The 27,583-nt window shown below is 37.8% G+C and overlaps 1 protein-coding gene across 1 annotated transcript in view; it reads left to right on the forward strand.

Annotated features, from left to right (window-relative positions):
• Window positions 1–27,583, forward strand: part of MARCHF1 (membrane associated ring-CH-type finger 1) — a 226,930-nt gene that overhangs the window by 147,669 nt on the left and 51,678 nt on the right. The window contains exon 6 of the mRNA XM_063458206.1: window positions 21,076–21,223. Coding sequence (XP_063314276.1) covers window positions 21,076–21,223 — 148 coding nt within the window. The remainder of the gene's footprint in view (window positions 1–21,075; window positions 21,224–27,583) is intronic.

Here is a 27,583-nt window from a genome sequence, read left to right on the forward strand (position 1 = left end):
TGTAGTGGATGCAGTGTTTGTTTATGTAGTGGATGCAGCAAAATGCTGCCCCTGTCAAAGTGCCACCAGGACCTATACACAGGCTGGCCCTGCTCAACAGAGCTTTACAGAGTCTCAATGAGAGAAGCATGCTATTGGCTTGGAAGATCATCAACACGGGTAATTTCCCAGTGAGTGGAGCAAAGCAGCATTAAGGGACCATCTCTCTGCTGCATTAGAGGCAAGTTAACACTTTATGTACATGCAATAACGTATCCAAAATTATAAAAAAGGCTGTAGTATTCTTTTAAGGGATTTCATTACACAGTATAGAACTATATACTTCATTACAGGGAAAATTTCCTTAAAATATTTTTATTTGCCGATACTACGCATGTCCATTACTAAAACCTTGACGAATCTTATAGGACCATGCATTATACCAGTATGCAAATGTATTGATTTTTTTTTATAGGAACTCCGCTCCCTATATATATCACAGACCCATCACATACACCTGAAGTTTTAAATAAACTATGTAGATTGGATTAGTATTTCTGGCACATTTATATTAACAAAGTATTTTTCTCAAAATTTTACCATAGTCCCAAAGTTTATTATTCATATAAAACAGATGGAAATAACTAATTTACAAGTACATATTCTTCTAAACCTCACTGCATTATCACACCAGCATAATTATTTTCTTAACCATCATTTTCTTTAGCATTTGGAATGTCACTGAGGGCAGGTATTAAACCTAGCTTTGTTCAGGCCAAATTAGTCCATTTTACTTTGTTTTGTTCAGGGGAAGGCTACTTTTTGGTAGCACGGTGCCAAAGTAAAACTTTTAAGTACCTTAGGATGCCAACTTATTGATTTAGTAAGTTTATTGCGAAATTTGGCTTTTGTCATGTATAGCACTGTATTTACAAGTGATTCAGAGCACCGCAATGTAGTCCAGGTGAACTCTGCCCATTTGGATCAACACCCTTGTGTGCCATTCAAAGGCATCTTGCGTGCCATAGGCTGCCGGTCCCCTGGTTTAGTTGATATCTTCCAGACAAATTGTATTCTCAAATTTTCTCATCATTTCAACAGTTATTAATCGTCAAGTAAACCAAAAAATGTGTACTATAAATGTTGCTGCAAACTAAGTGTGAATACAAAAAACTAAATGCTGCTTGTTAACATAGTGAACACAATCAAAAAATCTGACCCCAAAGTACAAAGAATTGTGAACAACGTACTTTGTGTAAATAAACAGTAAATATGTGACACACTGTATAAATAAACATTAAAATGTGGTACAACAAATATGTGAAACCATATATATCATATTACATAGTTACATAGTTACATAGCTGAAAAGAGACTTGCGTCCATCAAGTTCAGCCTTCCTCACATATGTTTTTTGCTGTTGATCCAAAAGAAGGCAAAAAAAAAAACCCAGTTTGAAGAACTTCCAATTTTGCAACAAGCTAGGAAAAAAATTCCTTCTTGACCCCAGAATGGCAGTCAGATTTATCCTTGGATCAAGCAGTTATTACCCTACATTGAAAGATTATATCCTTGAATATTCTGTTTTTGCAAGTATGCATCTAGTAGCTGTTTGAACATCTGTATGGACTCTGATAAAACCACTTCTTCAGGCAGAGAATTCCACATCCTGATTGTTCTTACAGTAAAAAAACCTTTCCTTTGCCTTAGACGAAATCTTCTTTCTTCTAGTCTAAACGCATGACCTCGTGTCCTATGTAAAGTCCGGTTTGTGAATAGATTTCCACACAATGGTTTGTATTGGCCTCGAATATATTTGTATAATGTTATAAATATCCTTTTGCACACAGAGTATATATACAAGTATAAATACATTCCAGATGGTATCACACTCACATTTTCTTGAGTCTGTATTTTACTGGCTCATATACATCAACATGGGTGTGACCTAGATCCTGTTCTTTTAACTACCTTTTAGTTAACTGTGTCTGTTTTGGTATACCTGCTCCCTAAGGTCTAGCTATAAGTTTTCATGTACTTACCTATTATTTAATTTTGATTGCTGCAATATTTTTTCACATTGGCGACAATATTTTTCCTTTATACATATCACTGATTAATACATTTTTTAACTCGTACCAATGTAAGAGAATTTTCTTACAATTGTTTGTTTAAATTATGTAATTCATGATTGATTTGTAATTCACTTCCTGTCACATGGTATCTTGTACCTTTTAAACTTGAGAAGTTTGATAAAGGCCTCCATAACCATCTCAGTGCTCATTCATGGATAATTTTGCTACTTATCTTTTTATGTATGTTTATAATTTGTCTGTCTGTCTGTGAGTGAGTGTGTGTATTGTAAGAATCTATGGAATTAAGTGGGTCAATATGGGTTATTATATGGGTTAATGCATCTATCTATCTATCTATCTATCTATCTATCTATCTATCTCTACCTGTCTATCAGTCTACCTACCTACCTATCTATCTAGCTATTTATCTCTCTGTATATAGTGTGTAAGTATCTATGACATTAAATGGGTTAATGTTTTTATATTGTTTATCCAGGCCTTCTAACATAGAATAGAAAGGATTTTGCTTTTATCTTAATAAAGTGGATACTTACAGTCCTTGACACACCAGAATGGCAGATGTGCCTACTGTACAAAGGATTGCCATAGCAACTGCATCAATGTTATAGAATATTCCTTGTTATATTTAATGCTACACAGGATGTAATTTGTTTTGCATTAACACAGTACAGCCAAAATATATTTGACTAACTGATTCAGTTTGATATATTATATATGTTTTGAAGCTAAATTCAAATCTCAGGCCAAACTGTTTTTAACAATTTCACATTATCCATAACACATAGCTTGCTTATCTATTGTAAGTATATTATTTTACTCTCTATACTTTAACCATTTTGTTCATCATCATTGGGCAGCCATATTATTTTTACATTTATTAGCTCAACCTTCATTAGTTTAACCTTAGAATGTATTATTCTGAATAATATTAGACATGCTTTCAAAACTGAGGTAATTTTATATTTATGAAATATCCTATTTTATTGCCACTCATTGTTCAAGATATTACAACGTGAAGATATATTGGGAGAACATTGCATAATAGAGGTTTTTCAGTTCCTCCATTTTGAAAATGGATTATGTAGAAATGCAAAATTATTAGCATTGATAAATAACAAACATTATAGTTATCTAAAGGAGATATTAAGAGGTCAGGAAGGCCCTGCTTGAGCAATCTTACAATCTATGAGGATTTGCCGTAGGCGGATATATTTTATTGGGTGTCTTGACTAAGGACACTCACTGATCTGACCAGGATTTGAATCAGTGGGTTCCAGATCTAAGACAGTCATGTTACCTCTGCTCTAACCAGCAAATACCACATTGCGCTTATATGTAGAAGACCAACTATCTGGATGTACAGGTTCTCTCCTGAGTATCTCATCGGAAGAAGGTACCAAAGATTAAACAAGAAAAATATAAGCAAAGATGCTGGTAATTCAGTTGTCCAATGTATGGAGGTTATAAATATGTAGATAGAATATTTACACATTTATTGAATGTTAAACCTCTTGCACATTGACTCAGTGTAATTGTTTGCACTTGATTGTGGGGAGGTCTGAGTGGCACATGGTTGAAATCAAGAAAAGTTTAAGTGCTTTATGTCTTCCTTTAAAGTTGTGAATTAAATCCTTGCTCTCACATCACAAAAGTATAAACTGCACAGTCCCATATATACCAAAAAAATAAATGCAAGTGAGCCATGCATGGGCCCCGGGCAGAACAAGCTTTCAAGGCAGGAACATCCTTTTAAAAAAGTATTTCCCATGTTTTGAATGCTTGGTTTGTAAGTCAATAATGTATATTCCCATGCAAGTCTAGTGAGAGATGAGACTTGCCTATCAGAAAGCTCTGATTGGCTTGTTCTGAGTGAGCTTTCAAAGCATGGGAAGGTCTTTACAAAGGCTTTCTCCCGACCTTGAAAGCTCATTCTGTGCAGAGCCGTCACAGGGATCACTTTGATTATTTTTAATTGTGTTTTTATTTTAATTTTAGAGTTGGGTTATAATGGAGTTCTGTAAAATGAGGTAGTATTACAAAAAACAGAAATCATAAAATATAATTAAAATCTAAAAAAAAGTGGTAGATTTACTAACAATGTCTATAATGAAAAAAGGGGGAAGTTAAAAAGGAGTTTTAACCCTTTAATCATTGAGCTGTGGTTGGGTACCTACAAATGTTCAATATTCAATGTGTTTTTATATCCATAATTTTATATATTTTATATAATGTGATTTTTTTAAAAAAAAATTTAAATTAGGGTTAGGGCTCAAATTCCTTTCACCTTTAATCCTTACGTGCCCCTCATTTCTGATATTAGTGGGAGTAGCATCAGTATTCAGAAAAATAATGCAAAGTTTACAAATAACTGAAAAATAATAATAAAAATACAGAGCATGTTGCTCATCTTTCCAGCACTAATGTTTGATCAAACTAAAGCAAATAATGTAACCTATGCTATTTTCTGACGGCTATGTATGTTTATAAAATACCATAGCACCATCTAGTGTTCTCATTGCAGATTTATTTGGATGTATAGATAATAAATTGTTAAGGAAGTTGCAGTTAAAGTTATTCACTAAATTGTATGACCATACTGTAAATATTATGTACAGTATGTATTTAGCAGTACACTGGCACATTTTCCCAACATTTAGTTTACATACCATTTGAGAAAAAGTAACCAAATAAAAGGGGAAAAAATGCAAGAGCGGAAAAAGAAGAACAAAGCTACAGGTTAACCCAATGCTGTCCTCCACAGAGTGGACTTTAATGCTGTTAGGACAGCTTAAAACATCATACAGTTTTGGTGTGAGCGGTTTTAAAACCCTTTTCACACCAGAGAGTCAATTGATACCTGGGGCTACCTTCTGTCAACTAGGGCCATTTTTAGTGGCCCCAGGCTGCCAGATGAGCTGTATGCAAAGCTCAAATGGAGCTCTATATAATGCTCTTTAAATGAGCATTTAAAGCTGAATAGTATGTAATGCAGTATGAGCAGGGTTAAATATTTGCCTGCCTGGAAACCTATGTATCAACAGATACCTGGGGCACCCCTCTGTCACCCAGGACCATTTTCAGTGGCCCAGACTGACTGATGAGCTAAACGCACTGCATACACCCCTTTACATTAATTGAAAACACTGCAGCTGAACAATTAAGGAATCAGTTCTGGGCTTTGCCAGTGTCACAGCAATTCTAACCTGATATGCGGAACTTACAGAAAAGACAGAATAGTCATAATACTGGACCTTAAAGTGGCTAGGATTAACATATAAAAGAGAAACCATGGTCAAAAGTAAAGCCAAGGTCTGAAAATAGATAAACGGGTGATCAGAGGATCAAACCAGGTCAGGGTCATAGATTATTGAAAAATGTATAACTAGCCAGGTCAGGGTCACAGAGGGTCTCAGAACCCAAACAACAAGCCAAGGTCAAACCATAAATGCTAGATTAATATCAAGAATGTGTTAATCGGTCACCAGAACAGAAACCATTATAGGGCAATGAAAAAGATGTAATGTGCCTTTTAAATATGCTTCATTTCACACCTGTGACCCCAAAAGTATGAAAATGGGGTTGCCTGAGTAATATGGTCCCCACAGGACCAGAAGTGATGGGGGGACATTTATTTTATAAAAGGACGTGCCCTGCAAGTGGACAGCATCCATTAGGCAGTCAGCTATGATTGGTTGTCTCTAAATGACCTTTCAAAGCATGGGCATGGCTTTACAAAGGCTTTTCTCCTGCCTTGAGAGTTCATTCTGTGCAGAACACTCACAGGAATCACTTTTATTATTTTTCATTGCGTGTTGATTTTGTGAATCTGTTCTTTTTTTTAAAAAAAATATTTTAATAGTAGAGTTGCATTATGATGGATTTTTAGTTAGCCTTTTTTGGTGTGCGTCATTAGTTTTCAGCATATATCATAATTTAACATAAATACTAATATTAGAGATAAAGTCGTAATATTATTATTATTAGATAATTATCAAGACTCTTGGCTTACATGATCACAAGGTAGTGGGGGCCCTGCTAAAAGGAAATTAGCAAAAAATTACACAAAAGGAAATCATAACATTTGTACAATTCAAATTTAAAAAAGTGTTAGACTAACACTTGTTTTCTTAAATTTGTTTACTAACAATACAGTATATAATCAACGTGTAATGTGAGTAGAGGTAGAGGACAAACAGACAAATAATAAAGAGAAAAAAACTATAGATATAAACAAAATTCAGGCATCCGCACGACATCTGCAAGTAGGCAGCATCCATTAGGCTGTCAGAGGGTGAGCGCCACTCTTTTCAGGTAAGATTCACTACATTCAGCTGCCCAGCACAGATCACAGTGTACCTGGCTGGAAAAAACATGCTCAGTTCAGTAATACAGGGAATAAAATATGCTGTAATACTGAAAAAGTAAGTAGATAGTGGCAACACACCCCTCTTTACTGTTTTAACGAGGAAACAAATCTGCTGATATCAGTGTAATATTAAGAGTTTTTTCTTAGAGTTATGTTTAAGGGTACGAATGGAGTTTGGTGTAGGGTTACAATTAATGTTTCATGTAGGGTTTGGGTAATTGTATGGTTAGTGTTAAGGTATGGATTAATGCTGGATTAGGAATAACGCGGTGTTAGGGATATGTAGGGTTCAGGTTACGGTAGTGTTAGTGTAAGCAGCATAGGGTAAGGGGTATGGTTGGTATAGCATTGGGAAAAATAATACAAAAAATAATTTAAATCCCAGATATCTTAGGCATTTAAAAATCAAGACTAATGTGTGAATCTATTTTCTTTATTTATTTTTTTTGTTGCACTGGATGTGTAAAAAACATCATAAGCAAAAAGTTAAAAAATTTTTTTTTACCATTTTATTCACACTCAATCTTGTTACCTACAAATATAGGTTATTAAAAGAAAGCCATTTTAAAAAATAAAAATCAATATATAATAGTATAGTATTGAGAAGTGGAGTGATATCAAACTACAACAAGCCCCTCTCCCACATGCAACAGAGTTTCCAAAAGGAAAAGAAAATACTTTATACTTCTCACTGGATGGTGTTATACTAAATCAGCTGGATATGAAACAATTTATTACCAGTTTATCACCAGTATATAACAATATCAAATATAAAACAAATAAAAATGAATATAAAAACACAAGTGTAAAGCAAGTCACTGCTTAGTTAACAAACATGAAGCAGGTCATTGCTTAATATGCAAACACAAGGCAGATCACTGCTGGATACATAAGATATAAAACAGATTACTGCTTACTAGATGGAATGGTGGGTAAACGGTATATGTTCCCGTTCCCCACAAACAGGCTTTCCCACACTGAGAGATGTCTCCTTCGTTAAGGGGTCAGTGGAGTTCCTTTTTATGCTGTCCGGGTAGCTTGCTCGTAGGCTCCGCCCCCTTTCTCAACGTGCTTCCGTGTCTATGCGTTTCTCCATTCACGAACGGCTTCGTCAGGACGTAATGTGCTAAATTCCTCCTCACTCTCAAAGGTTTTTATATGGCAAGTCCAGCATATAATTGGTGCATTCTAGCCTATTTCATTTGCATATGTGGGACGTCCAGAGAGCGTCCGGATGGGCAAGCTCGTTGTTTAAACGATCAATGCCTGCTATGCCTTCATTCAGAAAGGGCATCCCACATTTGCACCAGCAGTATACATACTTATTCATAAATATAAACATAAAAATACAAAATACAGAATCAATTATATTGTAAGAAAAATACATTTAACCAATAAAATACGTGCAAATTCCAGCTGAATCAACATGCATTTCCTTTTGAATGCCTAATTAATAAAATAGACAGAAAAAAGAGAGAGAACATGTGTTAATATAGATCCTTCTTATTCTTAACCATATACACATGTCTTATAATGCATCACCCTCTTAACTGTGATAAGTAACATTTAAAGTGACATAGTGATAGTATCATTTTTTATATAGATCAAAGTGCAATTGTTTAGCAACAGAAACAAGACCTGAGTGGATATCTGAACCATACTCATGATATTCAAGGGATATAACTCCCCAAAAAACAATGAATAAAAATAAAAATAAAAAATAAAAATTAATAAAAATTCAAAAATTATAAAAAATGACAGATCTCAAAATTATTATTCATTACATTAGGAATGAGAGTATTCAGTTCAAATATCCACCTCATTTCTATACGGCCTAAATTTTGAATCAAATTGCTCCCCCTCCAGTCCTTATTAACCTGTAGGATCCCCATGAAGTTTAAAAGGGAGGGATCAGAATTATGGAACTCCTCAAAATGTAGGGAAACTTGATGCAATTGATATTTTCTCTTAATATTATATGTGTGTTCACATATTCTCGTTCGTAGCTGTCTAGTTTTACGGCCTAAATATCTTAAGCCACATGGGCAAAATAGCATATAAATCACATTTTGTGTTTGACAAGTTATGAGCTCTTTTATCTTGTATATCTTCCCATTGACTGTAAAATCCTTAATGCACTGCTTTGCACTACCCGTGTTCCAACAGGCATTACAATAGCCACACCTAAAGAATCCCTTTAGTTGATTAGTGAAGTTGGAGTTAGTTTGATTTTTGTTCGGAATATTGTCTGTTAGAATTATTTTTAAATTTTTCACACCTCTATGTACTATTTTTGGAGTGGGGGGTAAGAATTTCGATAGGACTGGATCCCTTAATAGCCAATGCCAATGTTCAGAAATGATTTTTCTGACTTGATTGTTCTGAGGCCCTGAAAACTGACAGATGAAAGGAACATCATTCTCTTGTTTCATAGTTGTTTTCTGAGTCCTATAGTTCAACAAATTATCTCTATTTATATTCTGAGTGTCCTCTACAGCTTTACATAAAATATGATCGTGATAGCCTCTCTCCTTAAAGTCAGACAAAATCCGTTGGCTTTGATGTGCAAAAACATTCTGATCCGTACAATTCCTTTTTATTCTAGTTAGTTGTCCCTTCGGAATGTTGGTAAGCCATGGGCTAAAATGGCAACCACTAATTTCTATGTAGCTATTTACATCGATAGATTTAAAAAAGGATTTGGTCTTAATATTACCTGCTTCTATATACACAGTGAGGTCTAAAAAATGACCTCTTTATCGCTATAATCAAAAGATAGATGTATCCCCCACTGATTGGAATTTACATATTGAATAAACAATTTCAGAAGTTCTTCTCCTCGCCAAATAAAAAACAAATCATCAATGTAGTGTTTATACAACACCAAGTTCGACTCCCAGCCACTATCTCCTCCAAAGTGGAAGGATTCCCAACGCGCCATAAATACATTTGCGTAGCTGGGAGCAAACTTGGTGCCCATAGCTGTGCCACAGACTTGTAAATAAAAATCGTGGTTGAACCAAAAAAAGTTGTTACGTAAAATAAACTCAATGGACTCTACAATAAACTGAATTTGGATATGAAGATTTATGTTCCAAATTATATCTTATAGCTTGAATGCTAAGTTTGTGGTCAATGTTAGTATATAAAGCAGCTACATCTGCTGTGACTAGAAGCCAATCATTGTCCCATTTAATGTTTTGCAGTTCCTGTAAGATACTGGTCGTATCCTTAAAATATGATGGGCAGGATTTCACTAAAGGTTGTAGTAAATGATCTACATACTCCGAGAGTCTACACGATATTGAGTTTATACCCGAAATTATGGGCCTTCCCGGTGGTTTGAGCTTGTCTTTGTGTAGTTTCGGGAGGAAGTAGAATATTGGTACCCTTTCATATTTGATCTCAATATACTCCCTTTCCTTTTCATTTATAGCCTCTTCCTTAAATCCCTTCTCTATTACTTCAAGGAATTTCTTTTTTATTTCTTGTGTGGGATTCTGGGGTAGCTTCTTATAAGTGGAACCATCTCCAAGTAATCTATTTGATTCTTCTAGATAATAGTTATAATTCATAATTACTACCCCACCCCCCTTGTCAGCTGGTTTGATCACTATGTTGGTATCTTGTCTCAAATCCTTAAATGCTGCATGTTCCTGGGGGGTTAAGTTTGACTCAACCCTATTTGATGGTTTTAATCTTTGTATGTCTGAATTGACCATATTCTGAAAAGTAATCATCCCTTCAGACACCAACCATTTGGGATAAAAGAGGTATTTTATTTTCAATGAAGTATGTATTACCCTTTCATTTTCAAGTTCACATTGTTCGTTTACAGCTATGGGAATCTCTATGTTCTTATTAAAATGTTTTTTAAGACAAAGTTTCCTTGTAAATTTATTCAGATCCACAAAGAATTGGAATGTATCCAAATTCCTTGTGGGAGCGAATTTTAAGCCCTTATAAAGTAGCAAAATATGTGCTTTTCCTAGTTGTTTATCAGACAAATTAAATATCCCTATTGGTTCCACTGGAGCTTTATGGTCCCTTATACCTCTTTTTATTCTTTCCCCCCCTCTGTTCCTCCTTCTCCCTTCATTTTCATTCTTTTGGTATGCACTGCGGGTGGACTCAATTCCAAATTCCTCCTTCGTTTCTCTAAAAAAGGAGTAGTGGGGTTATCGTTCATTTTCCCTAAGGGTTCAAAACGATTCCTAATCGGCATATAGAAATTATCCTGTCTTTGGCCCCTATATTGTCATTGGTAATTCCTTTTTTGAGTCTCCCACTTTTGGGACGCATAAACATTTGTTCTCTTTCCTTCATTTACGGACTGATTACTTGATCTCCTAAAATCATTCCTTGAGGGAATCCTAGGGCTGTTATAATACCTGTACCCTGTATTATATGGAGGCCTAGATCTTTGATTAAAAATGAAATTAGGATTGTTATTTCCCTTTCTCAGGGGTTTATTCTGAGTATTTTCATTTTCATATTATTTCACATAGGCCGTTTTAGTCATATAGTCTTTTTGATCTCGATAGTATTTTTTCTGTTTAACCAATATAACATCATGTTCCAATTGATCAATTTTTTCACATATGTTTTTTCTATAAATTATTTTTCGCTTTTAAATTTCTCACATTCTTTTTTAAGTTTCAAAATGTCCTTATCCAGTTTTCGCAGGGTCAGCTGCCTGCGTTTGATAATGAAGGTCATAGTCTGGAAGGAGAGGTTGTCCATTAGCGTATACCACTCCTCCATAAATTCTCCATCATCTCTATCAAACGCAGGGAGCTTTCCATACCTCAGACCCCTTGGGACTATTTTGTCTGAGATATATTTCTCTAAAGTGACCACTTCTAATTTTATTTTAAGCTCTTTTGCCAACAAAGTTTCTAATTTACGGCAAACTGATTTAATTTCTGAATTATCCCCATTTACTTGTTGATTGGTATAGTTAGAGGGCATATTTTTAAATTTATTTTCTATGTCCATACATAGAAGCATCCGTTTATTAAATACATCCATATTATGAAGTTCCTTTAGAAAGCAGCTCAAACAGTAATTAAAGGGAGCAAGCAAATATACAGAATAAAATACACAATACTGGAGCGCTTAGTATATAGAAACTCTATAGGAGCAAAAATAGAGTTATTTATAGACTATATAAATTCTCAAATATTTAATAGATACTAGCTACCACACTTCAAAGTGATCCCTTCACCACATATAGAGTATTCAGAGTATAGTATTGAGAAGTGGAGCGATATCAAACTACAACAAGCCCCTCTCCCACATGCAACAGAGTTTCCAAAAGGAAAAGAAAATACTTTATACTTCTGACTGGATGGTGTTCCAATTTATCCTCAGCATGTAAGAGAAAAATATGAAAAGATCATAGAACAGATCTGTATAGGTTAACTGGCACTTCTTAAAATGTATATATAATTACTAAATCAGCTGGATATGAAACAATTTATTACCAGTTTATCACCAGTATATAACAATATCAAATATAAAAGAAAATAAAAATGAATATAAAAACACAAGTGTAAAGCAAGTCACTGCTTAGTTAACAAACATGAAGCAGGTCATTGCTTAATATTCAAACACAAGGCAGATCACTGCTGGATACATAAGATATAAAACAGATTACTGCTTACTAGATGGAATGGTGGGTAAACGGTATATGTTCCCGTTACCCACAAACAGGCTTTCCCACACTGGGAGATGTCTCCTTCGTTAAGGGGTCAGTGGAGTTCCTTTTGATGCTGTCCGGGTAGCATGCGAGTAGTCAGCTGCTGCTCTTGAACTCAATATCGTGTAGACTCTCGGAGTATAATTCTGTATTTTGTATTTTTATGTTTATATTTATGAATAAGTATGTATACTGCTGGTGCAAATGTGGGATGCCCTTTCTGAATGAAGGCATAGCAGGCTTTCATTGTTTAAACAACGAGCTTGCCCATCCGGACGCTGTCTGTATATCCGTGAGCTTGTAGTGTGCATCAGTGAGCTTGTGTGTTTGTCAGTGAGCTTGTGGTGTCCTTGTGTGTATCAGTGAGCTTGTGGTGCGCTTTAGTGTGCTTGTGTGTGTATCAGTGAGCTTGTGGTGTGCTTGTGTGTATCAGTGAGCTTGTAGTGTGCATCAGTGAGCTTGTGGTGTGCTTGTGTGTGTTTCAGTGAGCTTGTAGTGTGCTTGTGTGTGTATCAGTGAGCCTGTAGTTTGCTTGTGCTTGTATCAGCTGGCTTGTAGTTACTTTCCAAAACACCATAAAACCTGTTAATGGGGGGTACTGTTATACATGTGAGACAGCGCTGATTACAAATATGTGCATTTTTTTGCAGTAAAACCTAACAGTATTATAACATTCACAGCTAAAATGTCAGACGGAAATACAATTTTTTTTTTTTTTTAAATCTTATTTTCTCACATTTTTTAAAATTTTATTCATAATAAATTATGTTCCATATATGAATAGTTAATGATAAATTAAAGCCCTGTTTCTCCTGAACAAAATGATATATAATAAGTGTGGGTGCACTGAATGTGACAGCGGTGAATTACGGTTGAACAGACATATAGCGCAAATTCCAGTTTTTGTTTGTTTTGTTTTGATCAGAACGTGCACGATTGACTCCGTCCTGATGGGGTTAAGCATGCGGTTTGTTCATGCATCCTGCCATCAGATGCGTATAGTGATCAGGAATATTAATATTGTGAACTAGGAAATGCTAGAAAATGTGAAGGAAGTTATGAGTACTGGTGCCAAACAGGGAGAACATACCCTAATAGTTCATTGGGATCTATCAGACAAACTTTCACAATTGTGTTTGTTTCAGAAAGCTCACTTGATAGGTTGAATGAAAAAGTATTACCTATGGCATGTCTATATTCCAAAAGACTTTCTGGGCTCTTTGACTTTATTTTCTATAGCCTGAGGGTTTTTAGATATACGTTTTCAAAAAGATTAAGATATATACAGATAGGTTCCCGAACTGGTTACATTCAGTCTACTTGGTGCAAAGAAAACTATTTTCTTAGGTCTGGAGGTTTGTATAAAAAGCAAGTCAAATCATGTCACTGAGTGTTAAATGTGTATTAGAAATACATTTTGTCCTAAGGCCTAACTCTGTAAGAGTGTCTAGTTTTGCTTTAATACTCAAGATTAAATTGATTTTCATTGGACTATAATTCAATTGGACATTTCCATTTGTCTATAAAATCATCCCACTTTTTCGCTTTATCTCCTGGGTTGTATATAACATTCTCTGTCACTCTATAGAATGATGCTTTAAATTGCTCTTTGCATATCATATTGGTGCAGATTTTCAGATACATACAATACTATACACTGATCAGCCACATCCTCAAAACCACTGACAGGTGAAGTGAATAACATTGATTATATCGTTACAATGGCACCTGTCAAGGAATGGAATATATTAGGCAGTAAGTGAACAGTCAGTTCTTGAATTCCATGTGTTGGAAGCAGGAAAAATGGGCAAGCAAAAAGATTGGAGTGCCTTTGACAAGGGCTACGTAGTGATGGCTAGATGACTGGTCAGAGCATCTCCAAAACATCGTCTTGTGAGTTTTTCCGGTATGCAGTGGTTAGTACCTACTAAAAGTGGTGCAAGGAAGGACATACGTGCCCAAGGAATGTGGGGAATGAAGACTAGCCCATCTGGTCCGATAACACAGTAACGCTACTGGAACCCAAATTGCTGAAACTTAATTCTGGCTATGATAGAAAGGTGTCAGAACGCACAGTGCATTGATGTGTTCTGCGTATGAGGTTGTGTATCCGCACACCGGACAGAGTCCCCATGATGACCCATGACCACCGCCGTAAGGGGATGTGAGCATCAGAACTAAATGATGTAATGAATCATATTTTCTTTTAGATCAGGTGGATGGGCGCGTGAGTGGGCATTGTTTGCCTGGGAAGAAATTACAGCAGGATGCATTCTGGGAAGAAGGGAGGCAGGCAGATGTATTTTTATGTTCTGGTCAGTGTTCTGCTCGGAAACCTTGGGTCCTGGAATTCATGTGGATGTTACTTTGATGCGTTTCACACCATCACAATGGGATGATGAAGAACCATGAAGTGCATGAAATTACTGAATGTTCTGCATGAGAGCTTTATATAAAAAAAGAGTATTCTATCCTTTGCTGTCACTCCAACTTTGGCAACAGAATATTTTTGTTAGACTTTATGGAAATCTAAGCCTACTCACTTGTCCTATTTTTTGTAGGTCAAAATGTAAGTTTTTTCCTTAACCAAGTCCTATTTCCATCTTGTAGCAAAGGCAAAAGTGATTTTTGCTGAACAAAATGTAATTTACATTACGCATTATCTTGCTCAAATTTTTAGGGTAAATAATGAGCAAAAGTTACTTCAGGTGTAACGGATACCCTATACTCTGACTGAGTATCCATTATAAATCCCCCGAGTCCCAAGCGCAGTAGTGATTATAGCTCAAGTTCCCCCAAGCATCAGCCTAGACTTGATGAAGGAGTAAAACTAATCTCTTTATCCAGGCTCAATTGCCTGCTTTTATACATTTCAGAGTCACAGCAAACACACCCAGGACACTCCCACACAAAACAGGGTAATCCCTTCTCGGTGCCTGAGAGATAATTAAGTCAGGAACTGTACAAACTCCATTATCTCCTGGCACAGAAAATACACAATTTATAAAAAACCCTAAAATACATAAAAACCCCACAAAAGTTACATCCCATAATAGCCCCTATCTGGGTGACCAACATATCCAAAAATCACCCAGATCGGTTCAGGGGTTAGAGATTTCCATGGAAGTCAATTATTTGACCGACCGTGCACGTGGTCCTATGCCCAAGACAATTCCATGAAATCAGAGCTAGCAGTCAACTTTAGTAACATAAAAACAAAGTTTAAATGGATTCCCGAACTAAGGAAGAGAATAGTTCCTGGGAAGGCAAAATAGGGTTTTAGTCACATAGCCCCCCACAGTTCTATGGGACGGCATTCCCGCATAGACCCCAATGGGTTGGCTTGGGGATGTCCGGTCCGGGTATTTCTCTAGCTCCGGAAAGTGCCGAACCAGGGACACCCAGGGAAAGCCACTAATGGTGGTTGGGGAGATTTAACTCCCGAACAGGGCCTTTGGCCCATAGTCAGTGGGCAGGAGGCTAGCATCCACACTCCTCCAGGAGCCCATGGCGAACGTCCAGGCAGAGGGGTGTTTGTCACATATCTCCCCCTCCTGGGGAGACTAACCAGACCCCAGACCTCAAATCAGTTTGGGTCTGTGTTAGTCTGGTGTTTTTTCCCAGACTGTGCCGTGCACCAGAAAGCCTCCTGCCACACACTCCCAGGTATAACTCAGTCTCTCTGGGCAGGGCAACAGCTAGAATCTGCTCCTGCGGCATCGCTTGGCGTGCTGGAGGGGAAGGGCGCAATTCTCCCCTCTCAGGGATACACAGAGCCATTGGGGAGGGAAACGGAGGGCACCATATCTCAGCTCTGCTGAAGGGGCAAAAGGGTGACTTGGGCTCCCACACTAGGGGGTTGGAGATCCAGGCCAACTACCCAGCATCCCTGTACTCCAGGGATTGAGACCATGGTCCCATCCACCCCTCCTGTGCCAAAAGCTTCATGGACTGGTGGGCAGAGGCCAGCAGTGCTCTGCCCTGATGCCAGCTCTTCCGCTGGGTAGGCACTAGGCTGCTGGGGTGAGAGAGAGACCGACTGTCTCTACTCTCTGAAACTACTGCTGCTGTTTGGGATCTGGGAAGGCTGCCCAGCATCCCTGTCGGGTTGGTTAGAGAGACCGACTATCTCCACTCCCAGGGATGCTTGCTGTTGAACTGCATTTCGTAGGTTCTGGTATTCCTGCTCCAGTTCCCATTCTATAGCTACCAGACAGGTGATATCTGGCCCCAGACCTGTAGCATTAGGGAGTTCCAGTGCATCCATACGGTATTCCCAGATGCCCCAATACCAAGACTGCTCTGTTCTGCTGAAGTAATTCCTCCTCTAAAGCCTCCCATTGTAGACCAGGGCCATTGTAGACCTCTCCCTTTGGTCTCTCGTTCTCCACCATCCACGGGCATCTTTGAACCAAGTACCACCGTAGTGCCCCTTATGCCTCACTCATCCAGCCACTGTTCCTTCTTGAACAGCCGCTGCAATTCTATAATCCACTCTTCCCGGGGTAGATGCTCCAATAAAGGCAGCCTCAGCACTGTTTGCTTCGGCCTGCGCCGTTCTGAACTGGGAAGACTCTCTCCCCCTTGAGCTTGAGACTGCTCCAGGGCCTCGTGCCAGAGATCTCACCGTACGCTTTCTTTCCATACCAGCTCATCTTCTGCAGAAAAAGGGCCATACTCCGAGGCCAAGGTGCCCTGCAGTGTCCTTTGGAAAATCCTTCTTATATGGGGATGCTGCCCAGGGGCTAGCTCGCTCCATCTCCAGAGTTCCTCTTTAGACAGGGACGCTGCTGGACCCTTCACTGCGTTTCCTGGTTTTGGATATCCATTTGGGAGAAAAATCCCGCCACTTGCCACCAGTGTAACGGATCCCCTATACTCCGGCTCAGTATTTCCATTCTAAATCTCCCGAGTCCCAAGCGCAGTAGTGATTATAGCCCAAGTTCCCCCAGCATCAGCCTAGATTCGATTAACCCCTTAAGGACACATGACGTGTGTGACACGTCATGATTCCATTTTATTCCAGAAGTTTGGTCCTTAAGGGGTTAAAGGGTAAAACGAAGGAAGAGAATGGTTTTTGTCACAACAGGATTTACTGAAAATAGGATTGCAACACAACATAGCACAGTTGCTATGAATTGTGAGGTGTGGTTGCTAGGACAGACTTCCAGAAAACATGGAAACACTTGCTAGACACAGTAGCAATGCTACATAGTGTAGGGTATTGAGAACATGTGACTAGTAATTTTATACTATGGTGCACTTGGGCACAATGAGTTCTCTGTCAAACAAAGTAGTAGAGAACAAGGTATAGAGCAGTGAGAATGAATATATGACATATGCATATGAAATCCATGAAAACATACAGAGGAAATCGAAGTCTTATTTTTTGTGGATTTGCATGAGATCAACATTTGGGAAAAAAATGCTGATATTCGTACTTTAACCCCTTAAGGACCAAACCTCTGGAATAAAAGGGAATCATGACATGTCACACATGTCATGTGTCCTTAAGGGGTTAAAGTGTGACAGTCACCTTCTGGGGTCCTTGCATATTTTGTAAACACACCAAATGATTTCTGTGGTAAGCAACTTTAACTTACCTAAAGCTGTCCCTCGTGGTCACTCCAATCTTCTTTCATGGGTCCTATTCAGCTCCTCATCTGCCAGAAGCCCATGTCAGTGCTGTACTCTCACACATGTATGAGAGTACAGCAATGAGGTCTATGGACGATCCGAGAGACTATGGGAACCTCAAGAGACAGTGTATTTTTCCTCACCGCCACTTGCCAAAAAAACGAATCCACCTTTTGTCAAGCATACTTAAAATACATAAGGCAAAGTAGTCCCTGCTTCGTCTTATGTATTTTAGGAAAAATAGAAGAGAAAAGAAGAATCGATTGGGATACTGTAAGTATATCATCACAGAGCCACTCTAAATCAAGCTGACTATTAATAGCGTACAAGACTGTGTCTGATAAATTCATTATCACAGACAAATCAGAAACAAAATCTACAAAAACTGTTGCCTGGGCCCCTTCATGATCATCTTTGGTTCTCTGGCTTGGATAGATCACAAAGGATCTCCAGACCATTATGTATTAACAACAAAAAGTGAAATAATGTACAAGAAGACACAAAACATGTCTAACTTGTCTGCTGTGACTTCCTGTTAAATGCTGTTAGCTGTTTGCTTCAAGAAAGCAACATGTTTAATGTGTTTTTTTGAGATGTCTAGCACAGAAGATACATAAACCGGGATTACATGAATTTTAATATACACAATTTCTAGCTGCTGATGTTTATAATAACATTAATTGAAACTATGATTTAAAACATACTGTATACTATTAATTTACCAGATATGTTCATATTATATACAGTGAAATATATTTTTATCTGTAATTAATTGCAATAATGCTTATGTTCAGTAGGTGGCAGTAGTGGTACATTACTGCATTGCAGTACACTTTTAAGAGAAAAAAATGGCATTACATGGGAATTGGAACAATTTTAAATGATGAACTAGTTTAATTGGCATGCGTATCAATCTATGAAACACACAACAGGACGACAGCAAAGAGAGAGAGACAGAAATGAAAAGAGAAACATACACTTCAAATAGTTTCATGGCCAGGTGCCATATTCAGACCATTTACAAATGTCCACTGCAGAAAGAACAACACTAGTAAATAAATTTTGCAGAATAAAAATAAATAATATCTGTGTGTGTGTGTGTGTGTACACACAGGTATGTCTTGTACACCGGGGCTAGATTTCTGCTGGCAGGCATGGCCCTCTTTACCTTTTATATTTGTCTGTTTATATTGTACTGTCTTTTTTCCCAATTGTGCAGCACTGTGAAATATGTTGGCACTTTATAAATGCCACTAATAATAATAATAATAATACGACATTGTAAACATGAAAAATAAAACTTTAAAAATAAGTAAATTAATACAAATAATACTAAATAATGTATGTATGGAATCTGCTGAGGACAGATAGACAGAGCGAAAGATACAGATTCTCAGTCATATTTCTAGATCAAGTTAATGGAACACTTCACTGATTAAAATGTATTGAAAGGTATAAGTAACTCTAACATAAGTACTTCTTTAATAAGCAAGCTTAGATTGTGCTCATCATCTGCATGGCAACACAAACTCTGTCAATTTAAAAAAAATTATAAGAATTCCACACTAAGATTTTCTAATATGACTAATGAACTGTCTTTACCTCTGCAACATGTATTAAACAATTAACCATACTTACATGTTCTGACCATGCAGTCCCGTGCTTTCCTTCTGCTCCTCCAACATATTAAAAAGACATACCTCTCTTCATGGACAAATAAGGCACGTTGGGTCCACTGTAGTGGTTATGATGCCAGTTGTACTCTGGTATCATTACAAACTAATGGAGTTAACCATTTTGCAATGGTTTGCCCTCTTACTGGGCACATAGCCTTCTCTGATGCCAGGTGATGCAGATCCAGGTTCTGATGAGCTGCAGAAGCTGGATGCTGTTCCATAGTTTATTCACTGACTGAAAGCATCACCTGTGTGCTATCAGCCAGTCAAAAACCCTCTGTGCAAAAAATATGCACAGAATTGACATTAATCACCATTAGTGGTTGATGACACTTCCAGAGAGTTACACGTCATAGAGCAATCTAAAATATCTTGGAATGAGCAGCACTTCAAACTTCTATCCCATACCATACTCCTAACCTTCTCTTATTGTAAACCTGTCCTAAGTCCTATCTCAACCCCTAACCCTATCCCTAATATTAACTAGCCCTTAATCTAATCCAACCCAGTAACATATGGCTAGACTGAGACCATAGGCTGAATGATTGATGATAGAATCACTCACAGTTATTACTCAGTCTTAGCTTCTATGCTGCACTAAGGTAATGTACATATGATTAGATTCAATGCATGGTGTAACCAACAGGGGAGTCCCAAAAGCCTTAAAAAGGCACCATCAGTAGTTGAGTCTCACTGAGACTGGCAAGAACCACAGCTGCAATAGTATAGTCTTTAACAGGTTATTAATGGTGGTGATATACTATCTTTGTATATCATCTTTAAGACATGAAAGAGAAACTACATGATGGATTTGTCATCTACATTATAATCTAGATAGAGAAAATATGTCCTTGAAATATATGAAGTATTTTTAAAAAGATATATATATATATATATATATATATATATATATATATATATATATATATATAATGGCCATCTTTTGCAGGGTTAGGAAAGCAGATATATCACCTATTTGTGAACACAAATCTCTCATTAACAGAGAAACGGTTTCAAGATCTTGGGCTTCACTTGTGCACCCTGTTCTCAGTTCAGTTTTTTAGCAACCATGTGAATGCTTACTAACTGTCAATGTTTAATTAGTTCATTCAAGTTGTTATCATGTATTATTTTTGTGAATAAAAAGCTAATGTAAAGAACACCGGGAACACTAACCACTGTGGGAAGACCTGTTTCTAAGTTTTGTTGAACACTGGTTTATGTGTAAAGTACCTTCTCCTCTTTTTCCCAATATACCCTATGCAGATAAATAATGTTTGGTTGAGTTAAGGTGCAAAAGATATATTTGCATTTTTTTTTTTTACAAAATAATTATTTACTTTATGTGCATTAATTTCTATCAAATTCTTTTCATGTTCCATTAAGCATTTTTTCTTATGCTTTAAGAATATTCAAAATAAATTTTAAAAGCTACATTTCCTGTCACTTTATTTGCTAAATTTCTAAACAGTATTATCATTTCATAATATTTTACTTATATTATACACATGGTCTATGATCTATATCATCATCATCTTCATCGTATGTTTAAACAATTTAATAGCTTTACTCAATGAATCCGTATTTCACAATGTTTAATAATATTACTTTCTCTTTCAGTGGGAAAAATTGCAGATGACAAAAAGTGAGAGGAGGAAGATAGTTTGTTCTGTTTCATTTCACATTATTGCCATCACGTGTGTAGTATGGTCTTTGTACGTGCTCATAGATCGAACTGCAGAAGAAATCAGACAAGGAAATGACAATGGTAAGTTCCGTACTTTCACTAGCTGCTGATAAAATATGCAAGGCTCATTTTAAAGGACTTACATTTAGTACACTAAAACCACTATAAACATTTACAAAAAATGTTTGGTTCTAGTCGTGGTTCAGCAACATTACCTCAAAGTACGGCAAAGTACTGTGAGCAGCTTTGAATGGGTTCAGTTGGTAAAAATATATAGAACAACAGAGGAAAATGTAGTGTTGCCGGAGGTAGATACAGAGGCATAACTATACACCACATACATTAACGTACACCACATACTACTGTGAGTTGTATTACTGTGAAGTTCTGTGATAACTTATACATACTGTGACGTTTAGTGCTGTACAACTTTCTTAGGCTGACTGCCATAATTCCTGCTAATATTTGCATTTTATTTAGCAGTGATGTGAGGACACAATAACATGAGTAGTAAATGAAAATACTTTACTTTGTAATACTTGGCATAGACTGTGACGATTGAGTAAGCGTGATTCACAGTTAATCATAAAAAGGTACTTGGTCAAGTGAGGATTCGGCAGACCTCCTTTAAGATCCATTAAAGTAGTTGGTACCAGTAGTAAAAAGGATTATTCAAACCACCATTTAGTTGTACTGAGCTTGTAACCAACTTTAAAAGAGAGTATAGGAGTTCAATAGTTACATAGGCAATCTGTTATTACAAGAACCTGAATCAATTAGACATGACATCACTGAGCAAGAAACATAGGTGTGAGTTAACCGTTCTTTGGGCATTCTGACAAGTACCTGGTTATAAATTATAATATGTATTCTGTACAATAATTCCAAATGAATTTATTAGTATAGTAGTGTAATTCTAAGATTACCACAAGCTACAGTAAATTGGCTGCTGAGGAGCACATTACTCTGTGTTATTTCAACACACACACACACACACACTTTTTCTTTTACACACGTTATTCCCTGATATTTACAATGCCAAATATTCTTTCTGTTCCTCCTTTTCCCTTTCACTCCATCTATTTCTCCTCTAACACTGTTTCATATCTCTCATCCTCATTACCAGAGGTCTGTATCTCTCTCCCTACCACTCTAGACCCATATTTATCTTCCCCACCACCCCAACACCCTAATTCTACATCATTTGCTCCCCCAACCACCCAGTCCCATATTTCCTTCACCCACAACCACTGCTCTTGATCTTTCTCTCCACCTGCCATCCCAGTTGTATATTTCTGTCCCTAAGTCCCATATCTCTCCCTCAATCTAATCATGTCCATGACCCCCTCCTCTCACTCCAATCTCAGATCAATTGTTATCTCTCAGCATCTCCGCCATAATTTCTGTGCCACTTATATTGAGTATAAATCGCATAGATCTCTGCCACTCTACCTGCAGAGACCAGCTCCCTCACAGTATTATGTGGATAAGCCTATTAACGAACAGTACAGGTTTAAAATTTCACTTCCCCATAAACTCCCTTATGGATCTCTCAACCCATTATATCATGACAGAGCAAATCTGTGCAGGCTTGTTCCCCCACGGAAGTTTGTCAGAGATGTTTTGGCAGAGATCCTTAGATTGCATTAGCAACACGTGCATTATTGTTCTGCTGATAAATTACTTTTAAATATTAAAAAGCAGTTTGAGAAAGAATAAAAGGTGTATGTGTAAATAAGGTATAAATAAAACATGTATGGCAACCATTATACCGTACACATAGATATGAAGAGATAAAATTAGAGTGGATAAAATAAAAAGTGGCATGCAAAATGGGTAAATGGTAGAACAGAGATGTTAAATTGCATTTAGGAAGGAGACAGGACTAGGGCCAAAGGCCTCATATAGATGACCAATAATAAAAGTGATAAAGATGGGAAGGAGTAACACAAGGGGCTAAATGGAACATAGTTAAAGGCCAACTTACACGTTCACATTCAAAATATACTTTTGCTTAGAACAGGCTCCCCTAAAATATATTTAATTATATTCTGAGTACGTAATGTTCTAATATATTTGTTTACTTTGCTATTTGTTCTGTTCTGAGCTTTCATGTTTAATTTTAAACTTTGAAGAAGCTTTTCTGTTTTTAAGTGCACCTGTATTGACGTACTAGTGCCTAAAGTAGGCCACGTCTACAGTTTGCAATACACAGCACAAATCTCTTTTTTAATGATATTTGTCTTTGAAACTTGTTTATGTGCAAGACTATATTTAACACAAATGTTAAGTGCACTTGATGAATGTGTATTGAGGTTTCAGGGTTTTTTTCGCGATAGAACCTGTAAATATTACAACAGATAATTAATTTAACCCAAACACTTACATTTAAAAAGCAGTCCCTATTTTGTCTTATTTCTTTTGACTACATTGAAATTTCAGTGAAAGTCCACCACAGTCTTTATGAAAAGCTCAAATTTTTTCGGAGGTAACAGCCACTTTCAAAAGTATTGTGACAGGTCCCCTGTGCCCAGACTAAGCACACCCGTCTGAACAGCTTCTTCCCGCCGCCAAACCACAGATGTCAGCCCGTTCACAAAGATCCAGTCAGCTAACACCTCTCCGCCAAGAACAGACAGACACACACAGCTGGAGGGTAGAACAGGAATTAGGAATGTTTATTAGACACACCCAGATATTTGTATACAAGTAAACTCATTAGTAAACACACAACGTTTTGGAACAGCAACCAATCAAACCAGGCATAAAACAGCCAATCACACTAAACCCATTAATAACCAATAGGACACGCCATCACAGAACACCTACTTTGCATACACAGGAAAACATTATGCATTAGGTAAAGGGATTAACACACAGTCAACAATAGGTGACTCAGCTCCCTGAGTCACAAAGGGAAAAGTCCCAACCCCCACCCAGTCTCTGGTTCGGCGCCATCTTGTCTCTCTCTGTTGTGGCTAGGTCTAAGTCTGTGTGGTCTAAATGGCTGCTCCCCACCAGAGCCCAAGTACAGGCGTACCAGCATTCCGTCACAAGTATATTACAAGAACATGTTATCTAGACTATGCATTTATTTTCTCCCCTTTGGCCTATAATATGGGATGGACCTACCCTCTGTTGGTAGCTTTTCTAATAGATTGTGGTAATTTGAAATCTTTAAACAGAATTATTAAATTGAGGCCCAGTTATTTTCAAAAGTAAACCACACTAATCTCTTCAGCGCGACATGAATGGCCTGTGCATGCTCACTTTCTCTCAAGCATCTCAGGCAATGTAAATTAAAAAATAGTAACCAGGGGCGTACCTAGAGCATTTGGCACTGGTGGTGGGGATTCTTTTTGGCAGCCCCCTCTCCCCCACTTTAAAATGTAAAAAATGTGATTTGTGTTTGTGTATGTCTGTGAAAATGTTTTTAATGTATATAGCACTGAGTGTGCGCTGCCATTACATTATTACCGAAGCCCCGTCGCACTGTTAAAGCCCTGCAGCGCACAACCGGGCCCCTGAAACAGTGGCGACTCTAGTAACAATATACAATGGAGGCACATAAGATACCACAGTCAAAAATTGTTTAGCGCATAACTCACCTATTTGCTATCCTTATGTGAGATTTCCATATTTCAGGACACCAAATATAACTAAACAGCACCCTAATTTGGTATCTTTCCATATGGAATCTCACGTAAGGGCACCAATATAGGAAATTATCTACTAAACAGCTAAAATATAACAATTTAAAAAGCCTTTTTCTATATTTTAATCTTTCAGTTGTTTAGTAGATAACTCCCTTATTTGTTATCCTTATGTGGGATTGACATATTTAAGGACACCAAATTAGGAAGCTATCTACTAAACACATACACATTTATATACACACACACAGACATATGTATTTATGTATATAAATACACACACAATCACAGACATACACCCATATAACCACAGACACGCATAATCACAGTCACACACACAATCACAACAAACACACGCTTAACCACACACATAATCACAGACATACACAATCACATACACACATAATTACTGGCATACACACAAAAATCAAATTCATACAAACACATTTAGTAATTAAGAGGTCCACCCAACATCCCTACCTTGCTCTAGGAGGGCTGAAGTGGATCCTCCCCCTGTTGACTAACTGTGTCTAACTCGGCTGGGATCTCTGTGCTCTTCCTGCATCGCTCACTCACGCTCCCAGTAGTGATGTCGATGCCAGGATGATGTCATATCCTGGCTGCCGGCATGCACAAACTCCTATGTAGTCCATAAAGAATGTTTAATCTCACTACCTCCCACTATATATCTGTCCTTGTGCTGTGTTTGAAAATGTGTGTTTGTAACAGAGTATGTATGTGCAATGTGTGTGACTGTATATGTAATCTGTAAATGTGAGCCTGTGTGTAATGTGTCTGTGTGAGTCTGTGTGCGGGGGACCAGTTGTATTTGCCTGGGTGGGTGGGAGTAGATTGGGGTCTGGGACTTAGTGTGTGATATTGCATGGGGTAACGTAAGGACGTGGAGGTATATATGAGTATTACCAGCAGGAGAGGGTATATGTCAGGGAGGATATTATGACAAGGTGGGTGTATATGTCAGGGAGGGTATTATAGCAGAGTGAGTATCATATGAAATGTTGAGGGGTTGATGCCAGGGTGAGAATTATGACCAGGTGGTGGTTTTATGGCAGGCAGAATATTATGATAAGCTGGGTTTGGGGATATATAGCAGGGACGGTGTTGGTATAATAGCAGGGATGGTGGGGGTATATGGCAGGGAGGGTATTATGACAAGGTGGGGATTGAGGTATAATGGCAGGGAGGGTGGGGGGGTACAGGACAGGGAGTGGGGTACAGGGCAGGGAGGGTGGGGGTGTAATGGGAGGGTAAGGGTATAATTGCAGAAAGGGTATTATGACAAGGTGGAGATTGGGGGTACAATGGCAGGGAGGATGAGGGTATATAGCCCTTTAGGGCAGGGAGGATGAGTGTATAATGGTAGGGAGGTTTGGGGATATATGGTTGGAAGGGGGTTGGTATAATGGCAGGGATGGTGTTGGTATGATGGCAGGGATGGTGTTGGTATAATGACAGGAAGTGTGAGGATATATGGCAGGGAGGGTGAGGGTATAATGGCAGGGTGGATATTATGACAAGGTGGGGATTGCGGGTATAAGTGCTGTATAATATTATTAACTCACCATTCAAGGGGTGCAGGAGCAGCAGGGGCTGTCTCAGCGCTTTCAGCCTCCAACCAGCTCCTTCCCAGGGTCAGGCAGTGCAGCAGGTGCAGCCTCAGGATCTAGACAGGCTGACTCTGACCCCCTGCATGTTTAGAGTGGCCACGCAGGGGAGAAACCTGGCTCTGCGCTCCCTGCTGCTCAGTGTGAGTCAGAACACAGGCTGGGAATACCCTCCTTGTGCTCTGACTCACTGACTGAGAGCCGAGCAGCGAGGGAGAGATTATTATGGCTAAACCAGCAAGAGGTCTAGAGCATGGCACCTCCCTACTTAGTGACACCCGGGGCAGACCCCCCCCCCCCCCCCCCCTTTTACCAGTTAGGTTTTGAAAAAATCTCAGCAGCGTGAGTTCTGTTTTAATGGAGTGTGATAAATATGTGTGATCAAAAATGATACAGAGGTACTTTACACCACAACATCTAAAAATTATTTTTGCTAAAGTTTACTGGAACGGAGTTAATGAAGCATTATGTCTGGAAAATTGACAGGTGGTTATTAGGTTTGCTAGATCTCCCATGCTTTATTGGACATATATCACTTATACACATTTCCAATGCTGCAGGTAGGAAACATGTTAATTAAATGAGAAATAGAACATCATTTGAATGCTACATTTTAAAAGCAGTGATTTTCACATGCATACCCCATTATCATGAAAAAGTTATCCATAGTGCAGGAAGCATGATGTATACGGCAGTCATAATTGTGAATAAATGTGATAATCATACACTTGTATTAGAACATTGGATAAATGTATGTTGGTCTAAAGATCCACCTGTTGAAACGTCAAGAAGTATATTAGCCATTCCATCTTTCTGTAAAAATAACTACAAGTACCACTGCCTCATTTTCAACCCCATACAAGCTCTTATTAAATCATTTACATGACTGCCCTTTTATTTTAATTTTTCTTGACTACACATGACCTTTCATGTAGCATCAGCTAGCAATCAACATTTAATTTGACCATGGGCCTATTAATAATTTAGGATACTTAAAACAACTAGTAAGGGTTCTTTGCACAGAAGGTCATGCATCTTTTAATATTTATCACTATGCCGTTTGCCAATTAAAGCAATAAATATGTATTTCCCTCTATGAATCTGAATTTCTTTAGCAAGCAGCCATTCTAAAATCATAATGCATTTCAAGGACACTTATTCAA

This window comes from Pelobates fuscus, chromosome 6 (assembly GCF_036172605.1).
Source record: "Pelobates fuscus isolate aPelFus1 chromosome 6, aPelFus1.pri, whole genome shotgun sequence".
NCBI classification, from domain to species: Eukaryota; Metazoa; Chordata; class Amphibia; order Anura; family Pelobatidae; genus Pelobates; species Pelobates fuscus.